At 44.1% G+C, this 27,500-nt stretch overlaps 1 protein-coding gene across 1 annotated transcript in view; it reads right to left on the bottom strand.

Annotated features, from left to right (window-relative positions):
• Window positions 1–27,500, bottom strand: part of LOC145415067 (cell adhesion molecule Dscam2-like) — a 70,752-nt gene that overhangs the window by 40,390 nt on the left and 2,862 nt on the right. The window contains exons 2-5 of the mRNA XM_080284481.1: window positions 18,950–19,116; window positions 17,590–17,746; window positions 15,383–15,544; window positions 11,155–11,304 (exon numbers count right to left, since the gene is read on the bottom strand). Coding sequence (XP_080140607.1) covers window positions 11,155–11,304; window positions 15,383–15,544; window positions 17,590–17,746; window positions 18,950–19,116 — 636 coding nt within the window. The remainder of the gene's footprint in view (window positions 1–11,154; window positions 11,305–15,382; window positions 15,545–17,589; window positions 17,747–18,949; window positions 19,117–27,500) is intronic.

The following is a 27,500-nucleotide window of genomic DNA, read 5'->3' as shown; positions in this document are numbered from 1 at the left end:
TCCTTATATTTTTTTCCCAGAAGGTGTTACTTGCTACTGTTTTCCCCTTTTCACTGTTCCTTCTTATTCTTTTCCCTTGACAATTACACCGTATGGGAAGGGAAACAACGCTATACTGTTCATTATGGTGTTACTTAGCGTCATCTCCCTCTAAAATCTCCTGTCATTTCCCTTCACATTGTCCTTTCATCTCCAGTCAAAGAAAAACCACATTCCCAAATCTGTCTGAAGGATTTTTACAACTGACGAAACCCAGTGAAAACCCAGTCTCTTCTTATGTGTTTCAGATGGTTTCAATTTTTCCGCCATGTATTCGTTAGACTTTGGGAATATACTTGTCTCTCCTTCAGTACCTTGTTTCCCTCTCCAGCCACCTGTCCAATTACTCCAGGGCCGGAAGAGCAGAGGGTAAAGGAAATTCAACTTCTGCTTCTTTTCCTCTGTTGTGTCTCTTAAAAGGTGGTGTTAATTCCTCGACCCTCTTCAAGTTGACTCCGACCTCCATCTTACTTTCACTCATTTCACCTCACCATCTCACCTTATCACCTCACTTTATCATTTCACCATCTCTCCTCATTACCTCACCATCTCACCACACTAGCTTATCTCACCATCTCTCCTCTCCATGTTACTTCATCTCATATCTCATCACCCAACCTCATCACTCTTCTATGCCTCCTTCCTCCATCACACCATCTCCTCCCTCACCTCACCATCATCTCCATCATCACTCTTCCTCTTTCCTCCACCACACCATCTCCTCCCTCACTTCACCATCATCACTCTTCCTCTTTCCTCCATCACACCATCTCCTCCCTCACCTCACCATCATCACTCTTCCTCTTTCCTCCATCACACCATCTCCTCCCTCACCTCACCATCATCTCCACCATCACTCCTCACTTCCTCCTCCTCTCCTTTCATCTTCTCGTATTCTCTCTTCCCCTCTCCAGCCGGTCGCTCACTCTCCTTCACTTTTGCCTCCCAATTGCTTTCTGACGAGTTGACTTTTCACTCAGAGGAAAGATTAATGAGATTTCGGAGGGCCGCGTTCAGGATACGTCTTTAAACTTTAGGCATAAATCTCACCTAAATTCAGAATCTTTAACACCAATCTCACCTAAATTCAGTGTCTAAAATGTCGCCTAAATTCAGAATGTTCAAAGTACCTTAAATCTCACCAAAATTCAGAGCCTAAAATCTCACATAAATTCAGAATCTTTAAAATACCTTAAATCTCACCAAAATTCAGAATCTAAACTTTCACCTTGTCAGAATCTTAAAAATACCTTAAATCTCACCTAAATTCAGGGCCTAAAATCTCACCTAAATTCACAATCTTCAAAATACCTTAAATCTCACCTAAATTGTCTAAAATCTCACCTAAATTCAGAATCCTTAAAATACCTAAAATCTCACCTAATATCAGTCTTTAAAATGGCACATATTCCTCACGCAACATGTAACTTTGCAATAATGTAACATATATTATTTTTACGAGGCGAATATAAAATCTATAGAGTCTGTCTTTTCTCATAACTCTCTGTGTCTGGCATCTGGTACATGTAAACATCTTGACGTAGTGACAGGTCTGTTGGTGGCCCTGACAAGAATGAACGGAGGTGTTAAAATATTCGCTGACCATGTGAACGTGATGCATGACCGTCAGCGATTGTGTCTAGGTCTCCACTTCACACATGAGCTATGAAACTTTGGATACTGTCACGTATTCATAAATAACCTTTGCTGTTAACGCTGAATTTTCCTGTACAATATCAGCCTTAGTTTCTTTTTTATTGGCTTTTCCTCCGCCCATCACCACCACGACACCGCCACCCAACTGAAGGAGAAGGGCAGGGCAGGGCACAGAAGGGTAGGGCGGGGAAGGGAAGGGAAGGGAAGGGAAGGGTAGGGTAGGGTAGGGTAGGGTAGGGTAGGGTAGGGAAGGGTAGGGTAGGGTAGGGAAGGGAAGGGAAGGGAAAGGAAGGGAAGGGTAGGGTAGGGTAGGGTAGGGTAGGGTAGGGTAGGGTAGGGTAGGGTAGGGAAGGGAAGGGAAGGGAAGGGAAGGGAAGGGAAGGGAAGGGCAAGAAATCACAAACACATTTCCCATCCATTCCTTGCCCTAATTTAGATTATTAACACAGGAAGAACTAATTTTAAGGGAATATTGTACACCCTCCTGTCCTCGTCCCTCCTACAGAAAATAACCTACAATAAGTTCCCTCTCGTAAGCATTTCTTTTTGTAGGAGTAACAGAAGACGTGGAAGGACTCAACACTCTCCCTCCTTGTCCTTCCTGCAAAAAAACGATCACTATTACCCCTGAAAGTTGGTCATAGGCGTGTTTGTGCGCGTGACCCCTGACCTGAGAAAGTGGCAGTGATAGGGGTGAAGGGGAAGGCTGGAAGCAATTTGACCTAAGCTGCTTAACTCTGAATAGACTCGCTTTTTTCTGCAGTCTTACCAGTACACTTCTCATACATACATACATACATACATACAAACATACATACACAGGCTACTTACATACATCAAAACATACATACATACACAAACATACATAGGCTACATACATACAAACGTACATACATATATAAATACACAAACATACATAAACATACACACATACATATATACGCACAAAAAATACATATATACATACATACAAATACTCGTATACATAAACATACATACATATATACATACATACATACATATATATGTACACAAACATACATACAGTACATATATATATACATTCACATACATACAAACATACATATATACATACATACATACATAAAACATACATACATACGTACACATATATACACAGCCTACATACACACATATATACACAGCCTACATACACACATATATACACATACATACACACAAACATGCATACGAAAACACACATACATACATACATAAGGACAGTATATTCATGTGTCCTACAAAACATCGCTCATTTTCACATCATCTCCACCAAAACATCGCTCATTTCCATATCCTTCGTACCCAGGATGTGTGTGTGTGTGTGTGTGTGTGTGTGTGTGTGTGTGTGTGTGTGTGTGTGTCTTTTACTATATATATGTGGTAAAAAACATTAATATTTCATGTAAATTAATATCAACCATAAAGTCAATTACACTTTCAGGATTTGTAATATTTTTCTAATTAATAAACAACTCCGCGAACTGCATTTCTCTTTGGGGCAATGTCTCTCTCTCTGTCTGTCTGTCTGTCTCTCTGTACAGTAATATATATGTGTATCCAGTATGTATATGTGTGGAAAGATGTGTAGACAGACTGATACGTAGGTCGGCTGAGAGAGGAGAGAGAGAGAGAGAGAGAGAGAGAGAGAGAGAGAGAGAGAGAGAGAGAGATTCTATGTGGCAAGAGAGACTATCCCCTTCCCAACACATTCACTGTAGTAGTAGTAGTAGTAGTAGTAGTAGTAGTGGTAGTAGTAGTAGCCCCAAGTTCATCTGAAAGTGAACCCAGTGGACTGCAGGCTGAAGTTCCCCTGCAGTCCAACATCCTCCTTTTGGGGGATAGGAAGGTGGTTGAGGGACGTGTATGTACCCAGGCAGTGCAGCCGCCCACGTATATCAAACAAACAAACTCAAACAAACACAAACACACACTGCTCTCTCTTTCTCTCTATCCACGAACACAAGCACACACACACACACACACACACACACACACACACACACACACACACACACACACACACACACACACACACACACAAATTCAAACACACACACACACAAACACACACTCCTCTCTCTCTCTCTCTCTCCCATATCTCTCCCTTCACAATATTCCGCGCGACACTTGCTCCGTTTCCAGGCCCCCCCCCACCCCCCAGTGACCTTCTTTATCGCCTTCCCTGTCCCCAAAAACTCACCTCCACCTCTTTCTCTCTTTTTCCCTCGCTCTATCTCTCTCTCTCTCTCTCTCTTTTCTCTCCCTCCCTCCGTCTCGGTCTGTCACACTTTTACCTCACGTCGCCTCTCACGCATTTCTTCCTCCGCAACCTCTTCCATATTCTGCCTTTCACACACTTTTCCTTCCTTCCACCTCCTCCTGTCACACTTTCCTCCCTTCCACCTCCTCCTGTCACACTTTCCTATCCTTCCTTCCACCTCCTCCTGTCACACTTTCCACCCTTGCTACTTCTCTCATACTAAATCCTCCCTCCGCCTCTATCACATTTATGCTTCTCCTCAACCCCTCACACTTCCCTCCCTCCACCTCGCTCTGCCACACTATTCCCATCATCCTAGCACACTTTTTCTCCCTCTACCTCTGTCACACTTTTCACTCCATCTGCATCTCTCTCACACTTCTTCCTCCTCCTACTCCTCTCTCGCGTTTCCCTTCCTCTGCCTCGTTTACCCTCCTCATTTCTCATATTTTTTTTTCATCCAATTTTTTTGTAATACTATGCCACTGACGGAACAAGGAAGTAAAAAAAGAATAGCTATGTACTCTTATCTATCTACCCGTCTATCTATCTATCTATCTATCTGTCTGTCTGTCTATAGCTAAAACAGTTTAATCCTGGAGGGCGTTGCCAGCTCACCAAGTACTTGATATTACGTCAAAGCTGTATGAGGGAGGGGGGGGTGAGTTGGGGGGAGGGTAGTCAAATGGTGGGTGACAGAGCGACTTGGAGGCGTTTTGTCTGCGGCCACCCTTTGCGGGATTAGGGCGTCGGGCTATAGATAGATAGATAGATAGATATTTTCACACACTATTTACCTATTTTAAAAGCGATTTAAATTGATATTATGAAAATTATCAACGTCGATATTCTCAACTTCCTTGTAAACCAAACTTTGCAGGTGTCAAACGTATTTTCACGCTGTATTAATCTATTTGGTGGTAGGTGGCGGCGACCATCATCCACTCACTTGATGTTGTGCTGCCTACTTCTTCCTTAGCCTGTATCATTCTTTTTCTGTGCCTGCTCTCCTCTCTTCCTATTTCTTCCATCTTTCCTGTCACTTCTTATTGCTTTTCCTTCCTTTACAGGTGGCTTTACATTGAGTGACAAGCCAAATGGTTTCCTGTAAGCCAAGAAACTATTTACAACGCTGGGTGGTAACCATATAACCAAACTATACGTGCTCCCTGCGTGTCGACAAGTGGGTTGGTGGAGGGTTAGTGCTCCGCCCTGTAAAACAAACAACTCAGAGTCAAATGGCCACCCCTTACGGGATTATGGCGCCTGGCAATAGATAGATAGATTAATCTATTTTTATACGTGATTCATGCAGATTATATAAAAATTACGCATGTCAATACTTCGAACTTTCTTGTACCTCAAAATACACAACTGGTCAATGAATGTAAGTGGGAGATGTGCAGGCGTGACGGAGTGTTTGCAGTGAGGGTGACGCACGTGACGGGGTTGTATTGGCTGTCTTCCTGCCTGTCAGTCTTTAGAGCTCAGCGTACGAATCGACAGCGGTACTAAAATATACTGACATATGAGAAAGCATACTACCGGCACCCTATTCATACGTTCCTGACTCTTAGGCTGATTTTTAAGAGTCAGTAGTAGAAGTAGTAGTAGTAGTAGTAGTAGTAGTAGTAGTAATAGCAGTTGTTGTTGCAGTAGGTTCATCTGATTCAAGTTGCTCCCTCCTACAGTTCACCCTTCTCCTTTTGCGGGATAGGGAGGGAGACTGGGGACGTTTGTTTAAGTGGGGAGCTGCACACACACACACACACACACACACACACACACACACACACACACACACACACACACACACACACCACCACCACCACAGCAAAATTACGACAGGGCGGAATTACAATCGATGGTGGGAGCGGAGACCACCACACATCAAAATTACACTTTTTTCACCCTCAGCAGTAACCCCCTCACGTCAGCAGCAGCAGGACAGCAGGAGAGACCAGCAGGGAAGCAGGAAGGACCATTAGGGCAGCAGGAACAGCGTGTAGGGCAGTTAGGGCAAATTGGAAGGGCTATAGGCAGCATTGGAATAAAGATCCGTGAGGTGAATGCAGATGGTAACACTTGGGTAAGAGTAACGCTTGCTTGTTTAGGAGTGTGGTAACTGAGGGTAGTAGTAGTAGTAGTAGTAGTAATAGCAGCAGTAGTAGTAGCAGTAGTAGTAGTAGTAGTAGGGGGGGGGATGAGGGACGTTTGTATAACCAGGCAGCAGCGTCACTCCATTACACTGGTGCCACCGCGGGAAGGAGCTCCTCTCTATCACCGTCAGTGTGGTACATGGAGAGAGAGAGAGAGAGAGAGAGAGAGAGAGAGACCCTAAGACAAGAAACGGAAATAAGAGGAAGAGAAAAAGAAGGGAAGAAGAAGCACTCATATTAGAGAGAGAGAGAGAGAGAGAGAGAGAGAGAGAGAAACACTCCCACTAAATGAGACAGAAGGATGAAAATTTTGCGTGACTCAGAAAACAAAGAAAAAAAAAAAAAAGGAGAGGAGAGAATTGTGGGGAAAGGAACAGAAAAGACGAGAAATGAGGAGGAAACTGTGTGTGTGTGTGTGTGTGTGTGTGTGTGTGTGTGTGTGTGTGTGTGTGTGTGTGTGTGTGTGTGTGTGTGTGTGTGTGTGTGAGAGAGAGAGAGAGAGAGAGAGAGAGAGAGAGAGAGAGAGAGAGAGAGAGAGAGAGAGAGAGCGATGTGGGGAAAAGTGAGGGTGACATGGAGGAGGAGGAGAAAAGAAGAAAAATGGATGATAGTGAGAAAAACAGGAGGAAAGAAGAAAGGAAAGGTGAGAGAGAAAGAGAGAGAGAGAGAGCGAGAGAGAGAGAGAGAAACACACAGGACAAGGGGCAGGGAGACAACAGCAGAAATGATGATGATGATGATGAGGAGGAGGAGGAGGAGGAGGAGGAGGCAGGTAATGAGGCAGGAGGAAGAAGAGGAGGAGGAAGTGGAAGAGGAGGCACTGGCAGGTAATGAGGTAGGAGGAGGAAGAGGAGGAGGAGGAAGAGAAGGTGTGTGTGGAGGGAAATATGGGGGAAATGGTCAAGCTCTTCGCCCAGTCATTAACAAACATTCCTTAACATATTCTATCTATTGATTTATTTATTGCCATGTATAGTGAAGACATATTATGTGGAAATTGTTAGTATCGTCGTCTTGTATCAAATTATAGGAAATGGGTTATATTATTATTAGTAGTAGTAGTATTAGTAGTCATAGTATTAGTAGTATAGTATAAGTGGTCTTTTATCACTATTCTGCCTGCCTTGCTAATCCAGTTTTGCAATAAAGTTAAGTAGGTGCAGAGCGGCCGGTGTGCGACCCTAAGTGAGTTTGGGAACTTAAATGAGGGAAGATGAGGAGAGAGCTGAAGGGTGTGGGAGGGACGGGGAGGAGGGAGCAGAGAGGAAAGGGAGGTAGGGGGGAGCAGAGAGAAGGAGCAGAGAGGAGGGAGCAGAGTGGAGGGGGAGGGGAAAGGGAAGGAGCCAAAGTTGAAATATACAAGAACTTTTTTCCCAGTTCCTGGGATATGGTAAGTAAGACACAATGATGGTACGCTGCCTTAGAGATTTGAGGAATATACTCCATACATTCCACGCTTAAACATACTCAGCATACAACATACAGCCAGTATACATCATACACAACCCACATACTACCACTGGAACCAGGGTCTTGAAGCTTATCGATTTTCCGGGGTTGTAAAATTGAACTGAGGATTGGCCATGAAAAGCGCTGCACTAGAAACTAACGTGGCCGAATCCAATGTGTTGCGGGAACGGCTCTGGCTCCTGGTGTGGGCGTGCTTGTGGCTGTGACAGTGGGAAATGAATACATGATGCAAGATAGGTACTGCTAACACCAAGCTGTCCCAGCAACACACACCAAGCCGTTCCCACAACACAAGAGAAATCACCGGGCGGAGTTGAGACGCGTTATATATAGACTATCTATCTCTATCTATTGCCAGATGCCTTAATCCCGCAAGGGGTGGCCACAAACAAATCGCCTCCATGTCGCCCTGGCCCCCGTCGTGTATGATTCTCAAGATTATTATAAACACAGCTTGGAAATAAGGCCAAATAATTAACATATTCAGCATATATTAAATTTCGGTATAAATTACATCCTTTATCCATTCCTAAAAAAAATGACAACAAATCTAAGAGTCGGATCCTGAATTTTAAACAGCAACGGGACGGAAAATCAAAATTAAATACACTTTTATCCTGTTGCAAAAAAATAAATAACTAAATAAACGAATGCCGGATTTTGAATTTTGCCCAAAAACCCATCACATAACACAGTGACGCAATTAGTGTCATCTTATATGGAGTAATTATCGCTTCAGTGCCAATACCATCAGGCCAGTCCTTAATGAGATGGCTCTGGCGTGTGCAGTGTCAAGTTCAGATATTGCATTTTTTTTTTATTTCCTTATTTTGAGCCAGATTTTCGTCCTTTTGCTGCCTATTTCACGCAGCTCAGTGGCAGAGAAAATGGCATTGAATTAATCTTTTCCATGCACTTCTTCGTGACTAGTATCTAATTTCAAGTAGCTCAGTGGCAGAGAAAATGGCACTGAATTCATCTTTTCCATGCACTTCTTCGTGACTAGTATCTTATTTCCCGTAGCTCAGAGGCAGAGGGAAAATGGCATTGAATTCATCTTTTCCATGCACTTCTTCGTGACTAGCATCTTATTTCATGTATCTCAGTGGCAGAGACAGAAAATGGCACTGAACTCTACATCCTTTTCCCTGGCACTTCTTCATGACTAGCATCTTATTTCACGTAGCTCAGTGGCAGAGAGAGACAGAGAGAGTGACTTTGAACTCTACATCATTCACAAAGTACTTCTTCGTGACTATGGTGGTACCAATCTTAAGTGGCGGTTTGGGTGGGGCACGAACCTCTGTACAGTGGTGCCACGTGTTCCATACCCGCTAAGTGAACGGCTCAGATATATGTAATAGGGATCACAATAACATAAACACATAAGAATATAATGGTAACGTGTGTATTATAATATATGAAAGAACAGTGAACCGATTATGCATAAAATATTTATACGGCAATACAGAAACGTGGCATAATTATTTTACAGTGTTGCTTAAAAAAAAGGAGTCACTTTTATTGGCTGTTACCGTATTTCTGGGGTTGGTAATAATGGCACAATTATGATTATAAGATGATATGCAGGATTATAAGCAAAAATATGCCAGTTTCTTAGTAAAAAAAATATATACATTAAACCCTCGTGAGCGGCAACACACACACACACCCAGTCCGACCTGGTCATCTGTGAGGGATAGAGGAATAGGCCTGTTTGGGGACACCTGTTAAAAAAAACGCGCCAAGACTTTAACCTCCTGGGTGGTGTGGAAATAAAGTCAAATTTACAATATGTACATTATAACGTAAAAGAAAATAACCAAAATGTATCCTAAAATACCACAGACGAGAGAGAGAGAGAGAGAGAGAGAGGGGGGGGGGAAGGCAGACCAGGGGCAGTGTTGAGTGCAGCTTAGTGGGAGATGGAGGAAGGGAGGGAAGGAAGGAGGGAGAGAGTGATTGAATGAAAACAAATCATGGCGCCACAACAACGAGGTCATCTGGCGCCATATGTAAAACAATAATATTTTAAAACAATTAGATATAATAAAAACAAAATAAAGAAATGAAAGAACAAGTTTATAAGTCACTCATAAAAGAAACAAAATTCCGGAGGGTGACGCACATCTCCCCAAGGAGAGAGAGAGAGAGAGAGAGAGGGCAGGCAAGGGGCAGTGTTGAGTGCATTGTCAAGCTGAGGGAAAGATGAAGGGAGGGAAGGAAGGAGGGCGAGAATGATTGAATGAAAAGGCGCCGTAACACCGAGGTCATCTGGCGCCATATGTAAAACAATAATATAATAAAAAACAAAATAAAGAAATGAAAGCACAAGTTTATAAGACATAAAAGAAACAAAATTCCCTAGGGTGATGCACATCCCCCCAGGAGAGAGAAAGAGAGAGAAAGAGAGGGGCATCGCGAGTATGGAAAACGTGGTACCACTGTACAGAGGTTCGTGCCCCACCCAAACCGCCACTTTAGAATGGTACGACCATAGGATCTTATTTCACGTTGCTCAGTGGCAGAGACAGAAAATGGCACTGAACTCTACATCCTTCACAAAGCACTTCTTCGTGATGAGCATCATATTTCAAGTAGCTCAATGGCAGAGAGAGAGAGAGAGAGAGAGACAGAATGCCTTGACTATTCCATGTAGCTCTGTGGGAGAAAAATAAAATGCCATGGAACCCTACACCCTTTCCACGGCACTTCTTCGTGACTAGCACCACATCAGAGTGTTCATCTTACCCCCAACATTCAGGATGGAGGGATGGCAGCTTTACGACAAGTTAAAAAAAAAAAGAAAAAAAAAAATAGAACAGAAGGGCCGACATGTAATCCCCCGCGTCGCCAACATCTTCCCAAACTCTGACGGACACATAGCACTTTTAGCTAATTTACAGTTGTTTTGTTAGCACTCTTCGCTAATTTACGGTTGTACTGTTGGCGCTTTCGCTAAATTATGGTTGACCTACTAGGATTTCCCGCTAATGTACGGTTATGTATTGTTAGCACTTCTCGCTAATTTACGGTATGTTAGCACTTCGAACCATCTGAAACACACACTGGTTTAGATTCGATTTTTCACCGTACTTCGCCAGCTTTAAAATTTCTTCAGACAAAAAGGGGAAGACTAGGCGCTTCTTTGACTCTCCCTGTAGGTAGGCGTGTGCAAAAGTTAGATTACTCACCTTAAAATGCTCTTGTTCATGAAACTTTTAAGCCTCACGGTACACTGAAGGATGGAAGCCCCAGGAATTACTAGGAAAGGTGAATCACAGGTGTAAATGATGCACTGATGGAGAAGGTGTGTGGTATTAATTGGGAAAGGTGAGGGGGATCTTGTGTGTGTGTGTGTGTGTGTGTGTGTGTGTGTGTGTGTGTGTGTGTGTGTGTGTGTGTGTATCGTATCTGTAACAATGACCCTAGTAGATGTGTGTGTGTGAGGTGCGTGGCTCCGGTGAGGGTGTGTGTGAGTGCTTTGTGTAGGGTGCGTGTAGGATACGTAGGGTGTATGTAGGGTGAGTGTAAGGTGTATCGTACCTGTAATAATGATCCTGGCAGGGGTGTGTGAGAGGTGCGTGGCTCCGGTGAGGGTGTGAAGGGTGCGACACTGGAACCGGGAGAGGCCATCTTGTGGACCCACCTCCAGCACGTGTAAGTCGCCAGTGCTTGTCATGTGGTACTTCCCATCTGTAAAGAGAGAGAGAGAGAGAGAGAGAGAGAGAGAGAGAGAGAAACATCTTATTATCTTATTATTTTATGAACACACACACACACACACACACACACACACACACACACACACACACATCCTCTCTCTCTCTCTCTCTCTCTCTCATAAACTATCATCCTCCCCTACTGACCTTCGTGAAATACGCTGCAAAAAGATGAACATTTGGACCAGATTAAAGAGAAAAAAAGGAAAAGAAAGATAATATTGCTCGTTGGCGTCCTTCAAAGAGCAATATTAGTGGGAAATATATATGAATACAGTGTTTTATATATATATATATAATTGTGTTTGTGGAATTTGACTGACAAGACTAATGTTTACTATGAATGTTTATTGAGTAATGTATTTATTATCATTTATTTCTGATTGGTATTGTTGTTGTTGTTATTATTATTACTGTTCTTATTATTTTTATTATTATTATTATTATGGTGTCTGGCAATGGATGGATGGATGGATGGATTATTATTATTGTTATTATTATTATTATCATTATTATTATTATTATTATTGTTGTTATTATTATTGTTATTATTATCATCATGGTCATCACTATAATCATCATCCTCTACCTCCTCCTCCTCATCATCATCATTCTCCTCCTCATCACCATATAATCACTATAATCATCATATTCCTCCTCCTCCTCCTCTCCCTCATCATCACCATAACCACTATCACCTTCATCATCATCATCACCACCACCACCGCCACCACCACCACCACCATCACCCCCGCCAAGGAATGAGGAGAGCTAATATTGGGAATGCAAGAAAGAGAATGCACGATAAATGGAGAAATAACAACAGAGTATCCAGCAAAAAGGGCTACCCACTCACTCACTCACCGTCCAAGCCCAAGGAATCCTGGCTCTTTAAAACAGGCATAACCAACTACATTTTCCCCGATGCTGAGAGAGAGAGAGAGAGAGAGAGAGAGAGAGAGAGAGAGAGAGAGAGAGAGATTTATGACTATCTCTAACCCCAGCTATGCAACTTTATCCACACCTAAATAAAAATCGCCAATGGACACCTGAGAGAGAGAGAGAGAGAGAGAGAGAGAGAGAGAGAGAGAGAGAGAGAGAGAGAGAGAGAGATCTATGACTATCTCTAACCCCAGCTATGAAACTTTATCCACAACAAAATAAAAATCGCCAATGGACACCTGGCACGGAATATAAAATCGCGTCCTCGGTCTGAAAAGGCAGGCAAGGGCAGTCACAACATTTCTGGAACAAATTAGACGAAAAAAGTTAACATGTCATTTAAATTTTTTTCACACAAACTCTCATCATCACAGGCTAAAAAAAAAAATAAAAAAATAAAAAGCGCCGTCCGAAATAACAGTGCTGAAATATTACACCCAAAGTAATATTCAGCGCTTCTCGCTAAATACTTTTTTTTTTTTTTTTTCGCTATTTCTCTCTCTCCCTCCCCCCCCTCTCTCTCTTTCTGTCTCTCTCTCTCTCTCTTTTTTTAAAGGGAAAATTACGTGGGCATAATTCACATGGAGGTGCGGAGGCGAGGGCGAGGGAGCGCATGTTCCCCCATTATTTTCACCATTTTACTGCAAAGCCTGGACAGCCTTCACGTGCTGGCACTGATGTGATGGGGCGGTGGAGCTGCCCGGATATACAAAGGTCCCTCAACCCCCTCCCTACCCCACAAAAGGAGCATGGTGGGCTGCAGGAAAAGGAAATCTTCGGCCTGCAGTCCACTGGGTTCACGTCTAGATGAACCTGGGGCTACAACTACTACGGCCAGGGCTCCCAGGCATATCAAAACTGGGTACACCAAAGTATATGCAAATCAATATTTTTTTTTGGGGGGGAAGGGGGCATTTTTCGAACACGCTCAGGCAGCATAAAGGTACGGCTGTGGTTGCTATATTTCTCTTTCTTTTTTTCTTTCTTTTTTCTGTGACACGCTGTATGGGACGTAAAATAAACTGCTACGACCTAAATGAGCTTTATTATTATTATTATTATTATTATTATTATTATTATTATCGTTATTATTATCGTTATCATTTTTCTTATTACTATTATTATTACTACTATTATCATTATCATTATTATTATTATCATCGTCATTATGCAAACTATGAAAGAGCCAAAGGATGAAAGTCAACAAAAACTTGCTCTCCCCATGAAAAACTGAATGAAAGACAGCCCAATATAAAATTCCTTCATTTCTAGATACCTCGACACACTACGTCTTGAAGAACGGAAGTCACAGGCTGAGGGAAAAACAGACAGAGAATGACAGATGCAGAGATGGCCAGTTAGAGATAGATACTGAAGATGATAGATGCAGAGACGGCCAGTTTGAGACAGACTGAGGATGAGAGATGCAGAGATGGCCAGTTGTAAACATGGCCAGAGAATATCGATTAATCTTGGCATTATAGAGCTGGTTTGGCCATGTGGAGTGAATGGAGAGTGAGAGACTGACTAGGAGAGTGTATGTGTGAGGTGGAGGGGGGGGAGAGGGAGGGGGAGACCGGAGATGAGAGGGAGGGATGGAGTAGAGAGATATATGAGAGAAGAGGGTGTAAGTTGGGGGATGGAAAGTGAGAGACTAACTAGGAGAGCGTACGTGAGTGAGGTGGAGGAAGGGGGAGAGGGAGGGGGAGACCGAGGATGAGATGAAGGGAGGAAGTAGAAAGGTATATGAGAAAGGAGGGTGTAAAATGGAGGGGTGGAGAATGAGAGACTAACTAGGAGACTGTGAGTGAGGTAAAAGGAGGAGAGGGAGGGGGAGACCGAGGATAAGAGGTATGGATGGAGTAAAGAGGTATATGAGAGAGGGGAAGGGTGCAAGGTGGGGGGAGGGCAGCGAAATGGCAGCGGATTGGCCGACATGGAGGCGATTTTTTTGTGGTTACCCCTTACAGGATTAAGGCGTCTGGCTATAGACCAGGGGTTCCCAACCTGGGGTAAATTACCCCAAGTGGGGTAATTTGGTCTTTTGTGAAGGGTAATGGGGGAGGTAACAAAAAAAAAAAAATCATATCAGTTATGATAGACTTTCAGACCTATACTAAAATTCAGAGATGAATGTTTAAAGTCATGTTTATTTGGTATCAGTGTTAATAATAAAAATAAATTACTCCTTGCAATAACTCTCTTGGTTTTAGCCTAACCTTTAATTAAGTCCTACATTCAAACTAAAATCTAGGCATCAAAATGTTAAGCAGCTAAAATGCAATTGTGGAAACATAAGCAATGAGGGGTAATGAGTGAAGGGAGGTGTGGAAAATGGGGTAATGGGTAAATAAAGGTTGGGAACCCCTGCTATAGACAGATATATAGATAGACATACAGATAGACAGAGAGAGAGACAGACAGACAGATAGATAGAAGGAAAGCAGGGTGGTCCATATATAGCATTGTCCATGCTTTTGTGCTCCTGGGACGGCCATCAGTGGACGCGAAGAAGAAGAAGAAAAAGAAGAGGGGGAGGAAGGAAGGAAGATGAAGAAGAAGAAGAAGAAGGGAAGGAAGAAATAATAATAATAATAATAATAATAATAATAATAATATGATGATGATGATGATGATGATGATGATGAAGACAGCAAACAAACAAGCAAACAAACACAAACCCCTCCTTTCTCTCTCTCTCTCTCATTAAGCTCCCTGAGAAGAGTTTTATTTCGCTCTGTCCAGGTATGAAGCAGGTAATTAAACGATGCAAAATGACCCCCGGATGAGAGAGAGAGAGAGAGAGAGAGAGAGAGAGAGTACGTGTGTGTGTGTGTGTGATATTCCAAATCTAGCAAAAAAAACGCTAAATTGGCATGAAAACTTAAACATCTCACATCTAGCACAAACCGCTAAATTGACATGAAAACGTAAACATTTCAAATATAGCACAAACCGCTAAATTGGCACCGCATCTCACATCTAGCACAAACCGCTAAATTGGCACAGCATCTCACATCTAGCACAAACCGCTAAATTGGCACCGCATCTCACATCTAGCACAAACTGCTAAACTGGTATCGCTAGACGGAGGGATGCACGTAACTCACCGCCGTGCAGGGAGGGGTAGATGTGGAAGGTGTTGTCGTGCAGCCAAGACGTGACGGTGACGTATTCGCGCACGTAGGAGGGCACGGCACACCTGAGCACGGCCGTGTTACCTGCGATCACTAATTGGTCGTACACCTGCACCTCGTACTGACCCACCACCACTGAGGAAAGGTGAATTATTATTATTATTATTATTATTATTACAGTAGTAGTAGTTGAAGAAGAAAGGTGAATTATTATTATTATTATTATTACGGAAGTGAAGCTTGGACGTTGTTGGAAGGACACAAGTCAAGAGTGAGAGCAGTGGAAATGAGTTATTTAAGAGGAGCCTGTGGAGTCACATGGAGAGACAGGCTGACGAATGTGGAAATGAGTTATTTAAGAGGAGCCTGTGGAGTCACATGGAGAGACAGGCTGACGAATGAGGATATAAAGGAGCGTTGTGGTGTGGATGTGGATGTGATAGGAAGTGTTATAAGGAACACACTGAGGTGGTTTGGCCATGTGGAGAGGATGGAGGGTGAAAGACTGACGAAGAGAGTGTATGAGTGAGGTGGAGGGGGGAAGAGGGAGGGGGAGGCCGAGGATAAGATGGAGGGATGGGGTGGAGAGGTATATGAGAGAGGGGGGTGTGAGTTGGAAGCAGGGCAGTGAAATGGCGGGGGACAGGGCGACTTGGAGGCGATTTGTTTGTGACCACCCCAAACGGGATTGAGGCGTCTGGCAATAGATAGATAGATTATTATTATTACTACAGTAGTAGTAGTAGTAGTAGTAGCAGTAGTAGTAGTAGTAGTAGTAGTAGCAGTAGTAGAAAGGTGAATTAGTAGTAGTAGTAGTAGTAGTAGTAGAAAGGTGAATTATTATTATGATTATCAATGTTATTATTATTATTATTACCATTATTATTATTATTATTATTATTAGTAGTAGTAGTAGTAGTAGTAGTAGTAGTAATAGTAGTAGTAACAGTAGTAGTAGTAGTAACAGTAACAGTAGTAGCAGTAGCAGTAGTAGCAGTAGTAACAGTAATAGTAGTAGTAGTAGTAGTAGTTGTAGGATTATATCGCAGAGAATCCATAGTCGTAGGGATAAAAATAAACCCCATTAACCTTTCACTACGACGTATCTGCCCTACAGAGAGAGAGAGAGAGAGAGAGAGAGAGAGAGAGAGAGAGAGAGAGAGAGAGAGAGAGAGAGGCCAAACATCACAAAAAATAAAATAAACATGACCTCGTATCAGTTAAAAATTTGGGCCATTTTTTAAACACATACCCACACAATCATTTACGAAACACATGGAAGCCTAATTAATAACTCCAAGAAAAATATATATGTTAAACTACTCAAAAATGTGACCCTGATGACGTAAAAATGAACGAGTGGGAAGATAAAGTATTCTCTGTGTTATGTTCAAACTTTTCGCGGCAAAAATGGATGATGAAGTGGGGAAATATTTTGAGGGAAGTGTTGCTCGCGGCGGGCACTTCGCTGAATTGAACTACGCGGGAAGGAAGTAGGCAAAGAACAGGAGTGAGACTGAGGATATCTGGAAAAGTATATGAGAGAAAGGGGTGTAAGTTTGAGGGGAAGGGCAGCGAAATGGCAGGGGACAGGGCGACATGGAGGTGATCTGTAGGGGGGTGTAAGTTAGGGAGGAAGGCAGTGAAATGGTAGGGGACAGGGTGGCATGGAGGACAGTGAAATGGCAGGGGACAGGGCGACATGGAGGTGATCTGTAGGGGGGTGTAAGTTGGGGGAAGGGCAGCGAAATGGCATGGAACAGGGCGACAAGGAAGTGATTTGTAGGGGGGTATATGTTGGGGGAAGGGCAGAGAAATAGCAGGGGACAGGGCGACAGGGAGGCGATTTGTAGGGGGGTGTAAGTTGGGGGGAGGGCAGCGAAATGGCAGGGGACAGGGCGACATGGAGGCGACTTGTCTGTGGCCACATCTTACGAGATAAGACGTCTGGCTATAGATAAACAGTGACAGACAACATCACCAACAGGAAAACGTATAAAGGAAAACAAATCTGGCTGCACACCAGGACTAAGACAATATAAACATGCTACGTGAAGAAAATACTAATCACGAAGAAGTGCTAGAAAAATTAATCTCACAGAATATACGGCTGTGACTCTACCCTTTGTGACAGGCTTATGGGGCTGACGGTAACAACAGTAGGTATCAAAAGTACTGACCTGCCCTGACGAGTGTGGGTGTGGCGAGGAGTGTGCCGGCAGGTGAGGTGGCGCGACAGGTGTAGGTAGCGGCGTGTACCTGCGAGTCGTACCGGTGCGCAGGGAAGGCAGGGAACACGAGGGACCCATTGGATGCCACCTCACGCACGCCTGCTATCTGGGGGGGAAGCGAAGTGAGGTTAGGTTAGGTTAGGATAGGTCAGAATGGGTCAGGTTTGGCTGTTCATGCTAGGTTGGGCTGAGTTTGGTTTGGATGGGATGGGATGGGATGGGATGGGATGGGTTGGGTTGGGTTGGGTTGGGTTGGGTTGGGTTGGGTTAGGCTGGGTTTGTCTCGCTTAGGTTTGGTTTGGTTAGGTTAGGTTAGGTGGGGTTACTGTGGAGGGGGTAAGGTGGGGTCATTGTGTGGAGGTAAGGTGGGGTGTGGAGTGGATGATGTTGGGTGTGGAGGGGGTGAGGTGGGTCATCGTATGGAGGTAAGGTGAGGTGTGGAGTGGATGATGTTGGGTGTGGAGGGGGTGAGGTGGGTCATTGTGTGGAGGTAAGGTGGGGTGTGGAGTGGATGATGTTGGGTGTGGAGGGGGTGAGGTGGGGTCACTGTGTGGAGGAGTTAAGGTGGGGTGTGGAGTGGATGATGTTGGGTGTGGAGGGGGTGAGATGGGGTCATTGTGTGTAGGTAAGGCGAGGGGTGGAGTAGATGATGTTGGGTGTGGAGGGGGTGAGGTGGGTCATTGTGTGGAGGTAAGGTGAGGTGTGGAGTGGATGATATTGGGTGTGGAGGGGGTGAGATGGGGTCACTGTGTGGAGGTAAGGCGAGGGGTGGAGTGGATAATGATGGGTGTGGAGGGGGTGAAGTGGGGTTGTTCTGGAGTAGGTGAGGTGGGGTTTCTGGAGGGGGGGGGAGTGAATATTAAAGACAACACACTGTCACAAGGATCTCTCAGACAAACGTAATTTACACGATGAAATGTGAAGCATATATTTTACCCTTTATCAGTGTTTTAATATACACAACAGTGATTATGTTAAATGTCACACTGAGTAGAGTGCATCTGAGGGGAAAGGTCATGCTAAGTAGAGTGCGTGTGAGGTTAAATGTCAAAGTTGAGTGTGTTTGGGGTTAAATGTCAAAGTTGAGTGTGTTTGGGGTTAAATGTCAAAGTAGAGTGCGTTTGAGGTGAAATGTCATGCTAAGTAGAGTGCGTTTGGGGTTAAATGTCAAAGCAGAGTGAGTGTGAGGTTAATTTCAAAGTAGAGTGCGTTTGAGGTGAAATGTCATGCTAAGTAGAGTGCGTGTGAGGTTAAATGTCAAAGTAGAGTGCGTTTGGGGTTAAGTAGAGTGTGTTTTAATTCGCCTCACCTGTTGTACCGGTGTGCCATCAGGGAAGGTCCAGGTGAGGGTGGGGATAGGCGCCCCCTCCGCTACGCAGTCCACCACGGCCCCTGAGGTGTTGGTGAAGTGCAGGTGGCGGGGGGGCTCCTTGACGAAGCTGGGTCCCTGTGGCCCTCTCCCACACACCACACACCCTAGGGCAGTCACAGAGTCAGTCATTTTAGAGCTAGCTTACACCTCAGTCTCTATACCATACTCCTTTAACTCAAACTTGGCCTAAAATTGCAGTCTTCCCATCGTACCAGCCAATCATTATTTTTACTACAATCTTTATACTTCATCCTAAATATTACACTCTTTCGACTCTAACATGGCCTTTTTTTTTTTTTTTTATGCCAGGAAGAAGGAACCAAAGGCCACAAGCCCGCAATAATCGTTCCTTCCAAGAGAAAAACAAAATACAAGACAGAGCTAAATTCAAGATCCGATCATTTCGAGATGCCTGGACACACTGCGTTTGAAAGACTGGAGATTAGAGGAAGTAGGAAATACAGACAGAGGGAGACAGTTCCATCGCCCTCTCCTGAATGCTGAGCTGAAACAATAAAGTACTAGGAAGTGGTGCTAGTTATGAAGGAGTGCCGTGAAAAGAATGTAGAGTCTAATAACACTAGAAATGATGCTAGTGATAAAATAGTGCTATGACAAGAATATAGAGTCGTAATATTAACACTAGAAAATGATGCTAGTTATGAAGAAGTGCAATGACAAGAAGTGCAATGAAGGACTGACTAAGAGGGTGTATGTAGGTGAAGTGAAGGGAAGGACAGGAAGGGGGAGACCGAGGATGAGGTGGAAGGGTGGAGTTGGGAGGTGTATGAGAGGGGAGGGGGAATGAGTTGGGGGGAGGGCAGTCAAATGGTGGGTGACAGAGCGACTTGGAGGCGTTTTGTCTGCGGCCACTCTTTACGGCATTAGGGCGTCGGGCTGTAGACAGATAGATAGCAATGACAAGATGGTAGATTCGTACTGTCTTCCTCTGCCAGTGAGATACGTAAAAGTTGCAAAAGAGGAGAGTTTGAGCCAAGTTAAGGTGAAAGGAATATGACAAAGGAATATGACATGGAAACGCATATACACATTCACCATTACTGATATAGCCCATAGACGGTGTAAACCTAGAGCGCTCTAATTATTCAATATTAATTCCTGTTTACTCTGCTTAATGCTGCAACAGCGTTCGTATTTTACATTTAATTACGAAGTGACAGGTTAATTACTCTCTTTAATTACGTAAAATGAGAAAAGGATTATCACAAACACAATATACTCTTTTCACCTTAACTTGGCCCAGATTTTCGTCCTTTCGCAGCTTATTTCACGCAGCTCAGTGGCAGAAAAAGACAGTGCTACGGTTCCACATCCACTCCATAGCACTTCTTCTTGACTAGCACCATATTCTAGTGTTAATCTATTGTTACAGCTCAGCATTCAAGATGGAGTGGTGCGTTTTAGGCCAAGTTAGAGTAAAAAGGGGACAGTTTTGCTGCTGCGTCAGAACCAGAGAGAGAGAGAGAGAGAGAGAGAGTACACACTGAAAGGAATGGCTGGGAAATACGAGCACATGTCACTCACTCACTCTCTTACTTTCTCACAAACTCTCGCTGAATCACAGCCTCACACTCCCTTTCATTCTCTCTCACTTCTCTCTATCTTTCTCACTCACACTGTCCCACTAACTCTCTCTCTCTCTCTCTCTCTCTCTCACACACACACACACACACACACACACACACTTTTTTTTTTTTCACACACACACACACACACACACACACACACACACACACACACACACACACACACACACACACACATATTTATATCTTCTCTCTCTCTCTCGTCCATACGCTCTCTCATATTCTTAATACCTCTTACACTTAATCTCTGTCTGTCTGTCTCTCTCTCTCTCACACACGCACAAACACGCACAAACACACACACACACACACTGGCCGACCCGCTTCCTCACAATTTTTAACTCTCTCTCTCTCTCTCTCTCTCTCTCTCTCTCTCTCTCTCTCTCTCACACAAGCAAATTATCCCGTGTTTGGGTATGCAATTTTATTTTTTATCTCTAAGTAAAGAAAAGAAAGATATCTCACTTGCTTTACAGGACTAACTTTACTTAAGATATTTTTACGAGGGTCATTGTAACTGAGAGTGAAAGAAAAGCATTGAGCAGTGTGTGTGTGTGTGTGTGTGTGTGTGTGTGTGTGTGTGTGTGTGTGTGTGTGTGTGTGTGCAATGTACATAAGAGCGCGTTGACATGTGACTTAGCGTGCAGGTGTGTGTGTGTGTGTGTGTGTGTGTGTGTGTGTGTGTGTGTGTGTGTGTGTGTGTGTGTGTGTGTGTGTGTGTGTGTGCGTGAGAGGGTGGCATTAATCACACCCACGAGACACAGGCACTCACATAATACACTGACCTGGATGAAGAAGCTAAAGTTATCTATTTCTTTATCTATTTTAACCCCATCAGCACGAGTACCTCCTGAGAGAGAGAGAGAGAGAGAGAGAGAGAGAGAGAGAGAGAGAGAGAGAGGTAAACAGCTCGGGGCATGAGTACTTGGCGTTTCATTTTCGTGTTTTTTTTTCCGTAGACTTTTTCAAGCTATGAACTGTCAGTGAAGGGAGTAATGAAGCCTGTCTCTGACCTTCCCCAGTTCGATACGTCTCTTGATAAGCTGAGCAAAATCGTCTGGAGGTCGTAAGAAGGGAGCATCGTCGTGGTGAAAGGGCTAAGGAGGCGATTATCAAGTGTATATATTATTCTCTCAGCTCTAGAAAGACTCCCTATTTAATAAGATCATTTTGGTGACAGAGATTGGTATATGTGAGTTAGGTGGAAGGGGGAGAGGGAGGGGGAGACCGAGGATGAGATGGAGGGATGGAGTGGAGAGGTATATGAGACAGGTGTGTGTGTGTGTGTGTGTGTGTGTGTGTGTGTGTGTGTGTGTGTGTGCTGGCGATAGGCAGCGTAATGGCAGGGGACAGGACGACATGGAGGCGATTTGTTTGTGGCCACTCCTTATGGGATTAAAGCGTCTGGGTATAGATGGATAAAGAGAGAGAGAGAGAGAGAGAGAGAGAGAGAGAGAGAGAGAGAGAGAGAGAGAGAGAGAGAGAGAGGCATAAGGACCTTACCACACTACTATACTCTTTTCACTTTAACTTGGCCCAGAGTTTTGTCCTTTTGCAGGTTACACGTAGCTTACTGGCAGACAGGACACTACTACGGCTCTATATCCTCTCCACAGCACTTCTTCGTGACTAGCACCAAACCCTAGTGTTAATGTTACAACTCAGCATTCAAGATGGAGAGATGGCAATTTTAGGACAAGTTAAAGAGGTACAATTATCTCGTTCAGTTTCGCCTCCTTCCTTCATACTCTTGCATTCATCTCATCCCCATCTTTTTTTACGCTGTTCATATTTTCCTTCGTATGTATTCTCTCTCTCTCTCTCTCTCTCTCTCTCTCTCTCTCTCTCTCTCTCTCTCTTCATTCATTCTCTCCTCATCTCACTACTTCTCTCTCCTCCTTCTCATCCTCACAGTTTCAGCATTCGCCTCTGCCACATCTCCATTATTTTCGTCTCGTTCCCAGCACCACCTTCTCTTCGTCTCATCTCACATATTTTCGTCTCGTTTCCAGCAACCTTCCGTTCGTCTCATATATCTTCATCTTCTTAGCAGCGCCAGCCTCCCTTCACCTCAATAATTTCGTCCGGCACCACCCTCTGTTCTCATTTCTCACATATTTTCGTCTTGTTTTTCATCCACACACTGTTCCTCTCCCCCGACATGTTCCCCGGCTCCCTCTTACCCCCTCGTCCCCGCAATATGCTGATGGCGGCCGCAAATCGCCTCCCAGTCTACCCTAAATTCCGCTCTGTTAGGGGAATAATTCAGCCGCCGAGCCAGTCACACAGCGAGCAATGGCCAGGCGCGCGGGGGGGGAACTCCATCAATAACTCCAAGGGGACAAAACCCGGGCTTCGCAATGACGCCAACTTCCTCCTGTTTTGAGGGCGAGCGAGGTTAATGAGGGAGGGGCACAGGGAATTTCCACCACGACCTGAGATAATAAAACTTCCTCGGTGACCTATGGGTTGTCTAGGTGTCCGTGAGGTCAAAAACATCCCTTTAATTTTTTGCGGAGATATTGTGAAATTCTTATATATTTGGACAAGACAAAGAGCACTCTCAGTAGCCGCACCCACCCCATCCAAAGTATTTGGAAACTCTTTAATTATTCTCACAAAACAAGGAACACCTCTAATATCCGCACCCACCTCAACATTATCCACTACCCCAACGTATCCCCAAATGTGTCTTTTGTCTTTGGGCACATTCCTCTGACACACCTCACCAGATGCAGACAGACACACCACCGATACCCGCCACCCCTCAACATCCCCCCGATAAGCGTGACACTCATAAAACTCTACGGCTGCAACTTGCCAGATTTCATCCTTCAAAAATGTACAATTGCTCAAAAAAGCATCGGTGCACACTTCGCGCCAGGCAGTCTTACACACAGACGATGGCTTTTGCAACATGTCCAGTGATACCTCGCCACGTTCGTAAATCTGCGTTCATAAGGATGCTTTATACCGTACTCTTGTGACTCTTCGTAGCCAGTACTGTCATCATATCAATATTCAAATGACAAGTGATTAATCTTCTTGGAACATTGTGAGTTTTATTGCTCATGTAGGATATCATCGTCTCCATCCTGTACGATTCTTTTTGGAGCTAGTGTACTTCGATTTAATGAGTGAATGAATGACACAGTTAGGGACACACATTGGATTAGGCCATCTGTGAGTGTAACAAATAATCTGCTGCACTCCAAAGATCGTATCACTTTTTCTTTTTCATTATTCACTACCTCGAGATAAATCATAGTGAAGTATATTAGAATTTATTTCAGCACAGGAAACATAATATATAGTACTTCTATTTTAAATCCACTAATTTGAAAATCTATACTGAGATGGCACAGGAGTTAACCAGGGGTGTTGTTTGGGGCTAAGAATGGGGTGCTTTGAATATGTATACTATAAATGATAATGGGAAGAAGTGATAGACCGATGATGATTTCAATGACAGCATTTGGGTTGTAATGGCTCGAGTGCAATGAAGCCAAAGTGAAGCAGAGAAAAGGTGTTTGGGGATATAACAGGGAGAAAATCTGGGGTGAATGAAGAAGTACGAAGATGAAGGTGTGGTGTTTATGGAAGAGGATTTGTGGGACTGTGACTAAATGATTAATGCAAAGTTGATGTGTCTGAATTAAAAGAACAGAGTGAGAGCCTGATGGTAGTCTCCTAATGTGGACCAGGTAGTGAGAGAGCTACAGAGGAGAGAGAAAAGATTGGGGATGAAAAAATAAAAATAAATAAAAGATATAAAAATAAATAAAGACACCAAGGATAAGAAATGAACTGCCTTATACTGAAGGTGAAGAGAGAGTTGTAGATGAGACTGTGTGGCGAGGGATGGACGACACGACCTACTGACGCATCGAACGACACGAAAAACAGATAAAGAAAGAAAAATTGCAGCTGCCATCACCTCATCGCGTGATAAGACCAAATGAAATGTAAGGCCAGAGCTATACATTACTCCAGATACAGTCGATGACAATTAAATCAATTCTGACAGCTCCTGGGAGAGACTCGGGACAGTGCAGGGTGTTGGGAATGGGACCTATGATTACGTAAATATATCCCACTCCAGTTCCTTCGAGAAAGTGGCATTTGAACCTCGTGCAGTCGGCCTCACATAAACAAGGGACAGCGTCTGCGTGAAGTGGAGGTCTAGGTACAATTTCTAACGTTCATGCATCACAGTTACTTGGTGATCTCAACTATACTTCCTTTACCTCAACTTGGCACAGATTTTCGTCCTTTTACAGCTTATTTAACGTAGTTCAGTGGCAGGAGAAGACAGTGCTAAGGCTCTAAATCCTCTGCATAGCTCTTCTTCGTGGCTAGCATCATAATCTAGTGTCAGTGTACGGAAAGGTGGCAATTTTAAGCGAAGTTAGAGTAAAAAGAGTATAATATTTGACACCTCCGTTCCTTCATGCCAGTGCCACCAACAAACCTGCGATTATGTCAGGGTTGCCAAGTGTACCCAGTGCTAGACCTATGATACATACTGATCCTGTCCTTTCCTGAATCTTTTTTCCCAACATACTCTTGAGGTTCCCCCCAAAAAAAATAAATAAATAAAGAATACAGTCCATTCATTTTAACTAGGCAGAAATTTGTGTTCGTTTGCACCTTATTTCACGCAGCTGAGAGGCGGAAAAAGACAATACTATGGTTTAGCTTTTCACTGGCACTTCTTCGTGACTAGCAACGTTACTGTAGTGTTCATCTCTTGTTATGGTTCAGCGTACTAGGTGGAGAGGTGATAATTTTAGGCCTAGTTAAAGTGAACTGAGTATAGACAATCACTGGCTCACTCAATTATCACTACATTCTTGTACCGTAGTAATCGAGAGGGATATATTAGTTACCAGTAAAAATAGCGCATGGATGGACTCACTCTCACTCTCTCTCTCTCTCTCTCTCTCTCTCTCTCTCTCTCTCTCTCCTGTAAGGTAAAAGTTTTGAGCTAGAGAGATTTTCATGCATCGTCCTTCTTCCCAAAGCTGATTAAAGTCGGCAGGATACAGCAAAAAAAAAAAAAAAGAATGATAATAAAATACAAAATAAATACATAAATATACACATAAAACCTCTATATTGACTTTCCAGAGAAGTTGCCTTACCAGAGATCCGACATTTTCCTGAATCTGCCCTCAAACAATTTTTCTTTTCTTTTTTCAGTTCTGGGACAACCACGAATTGCCGATGGGTTAATGGGTATATATATAATCCTTTACGCTCGATTCATTTCCCCTGGCCTGAAATACATCCTTTGGAAGTATAAGGAATAAATTTAAAAGGATGGCCAGGGACTCAAAGGGTTTACATTTGGACGAAGAGAAGGGGAAAAAGCTTGCTTGAGTTTCTCCTCTTCTGCCTCACACTTTCCTCAGCTGGTTGATATTCCTAGGCTGAGAGAGGCTTGTTAGGCTAGGTTTCTGTGGATGGAGGGAGGGGCAGGGTGTGGATGGAGGGAGGGAGGGGCAGGGTGTGGATGGAGGGAGGGGCAGGGTGTGGATGGAGGGTGGGGCAGGGTGTGGAGGGAGGAACGGGTAGGGCGAGGATGTAGGGAAGGGTAGGTGTGGAGAAAGAATGTGGAGGAAAGGAGTGATAGTGTATGGAGACAGAGTATGGAGGAAGGGAGGGATAGGGTGTGCAGGAAGGGAGGGACAGGGTGTGGAGGAAGGGAGGGGTAGGGCATGGAGACATAGTATGGAAGAAGTGCAGGGAGGGACAGGGTGTGGATGGAGGGAACGGTCGGTGTGGAGACAGAGTGTGCACGAAGGGAAGGACAGGGTGTGCAGGAAGGGAGGGACAGGGTGTGCAGGAAAGGAGGGACAGGGTGTGCAGGAAGGGAGGGGTGTGGAGGGGTGGGGGAGGCAGGAGGCACCCCCAGCTCCATGCACCCAGGCTCCCCCGGGGTAATGTTCTCATTCCGCGTCATAATGGAGAAATAAATTGGCAAGGCTGAGCCACCCACCCTCGGGAAATCAGATTTTCCTCATTTTTTCTCCCCTGCCCCGAGTTGAGATTTTTTCCTTTGCAGTTTTAACCCACTACCTGAGAGAGAGAGAGAGAGAGAGAGAGAGAGAGAGAGAGATAGTGTCTGGTGGAAGGGCAGAAGCGTGGAAGACGGCATCGTAGTGACAGGGTTAGCCTAATCTGACCTGACTTAACCTATTCAACCCACTTACATATTTCGTATTTCTATGTCCAGGCTGGTGCTGGAGAGGGACGCCTTCACGTGGTGGCACCGATATAACCGAGCGGGTCCTCTGCCAAGTTATACAAATGTCACTTAGTTCCCTTCCTATCCCCATCATTAAGAGCGATGCCGAGGCCCTCGTGAGTCTCTCGTCAAGTAGTGGCATTTTCTTACATATGCGAGGACCGACCCGAGCTACCCGGCCCGACTGTAACGCTGTCAAGACGCTTATGTCCCAGCAACCACAAGGCCAATCACTGCGCGGTTTGCACCATATAATATTCCCATTCTTTAAGATTTCTTTTTGACACGCCATCACACCCCGGCGGTGCATGTGGCAAGTGACACTCTCAGCAGCATGTCGAAAACCTTGAAAACGGTCACAGGCCAGACAGTGTGTGGTAAAGGCATGAAACTTGGTAGGTAGATAGCCATCAATACGAGTATACAGAACTCTTGGCATCTGAGGGGTGTATGGCGACACTTCAATGCTTTCTGATTAAAATGGCCTCACTCGTACCTGGCCTACAAGGACGTTTTACTGGTTATTATTATTATTATTATTATTATTATTATTATTATTATCATTATTATTATTATTATAGATGGTACGGGGATGAATATAGTTTTGAATGGCGAGTTGCTTGAGGAGGTA

This window comes from Coenobita brevimanus, chromosome 101 (genome assembly GCF_032717465.1).
Source record: "Coenobita brevimanus isolate Jiangsu-jjx chromosome 101, ASM3271746v2, whole genome shotgun sequence".
Lineage (NCBI taxonomy): Eukaryota > Metazoa > Arthropoda > Malacostraca > Decapoda > Coenobitidae > Coenobita > Coenobita brevimanus.
Note: the sequence above shows the minus strand (reverse complement) of the source record. Positions and strands in the feature narration are given on the sequence as shown.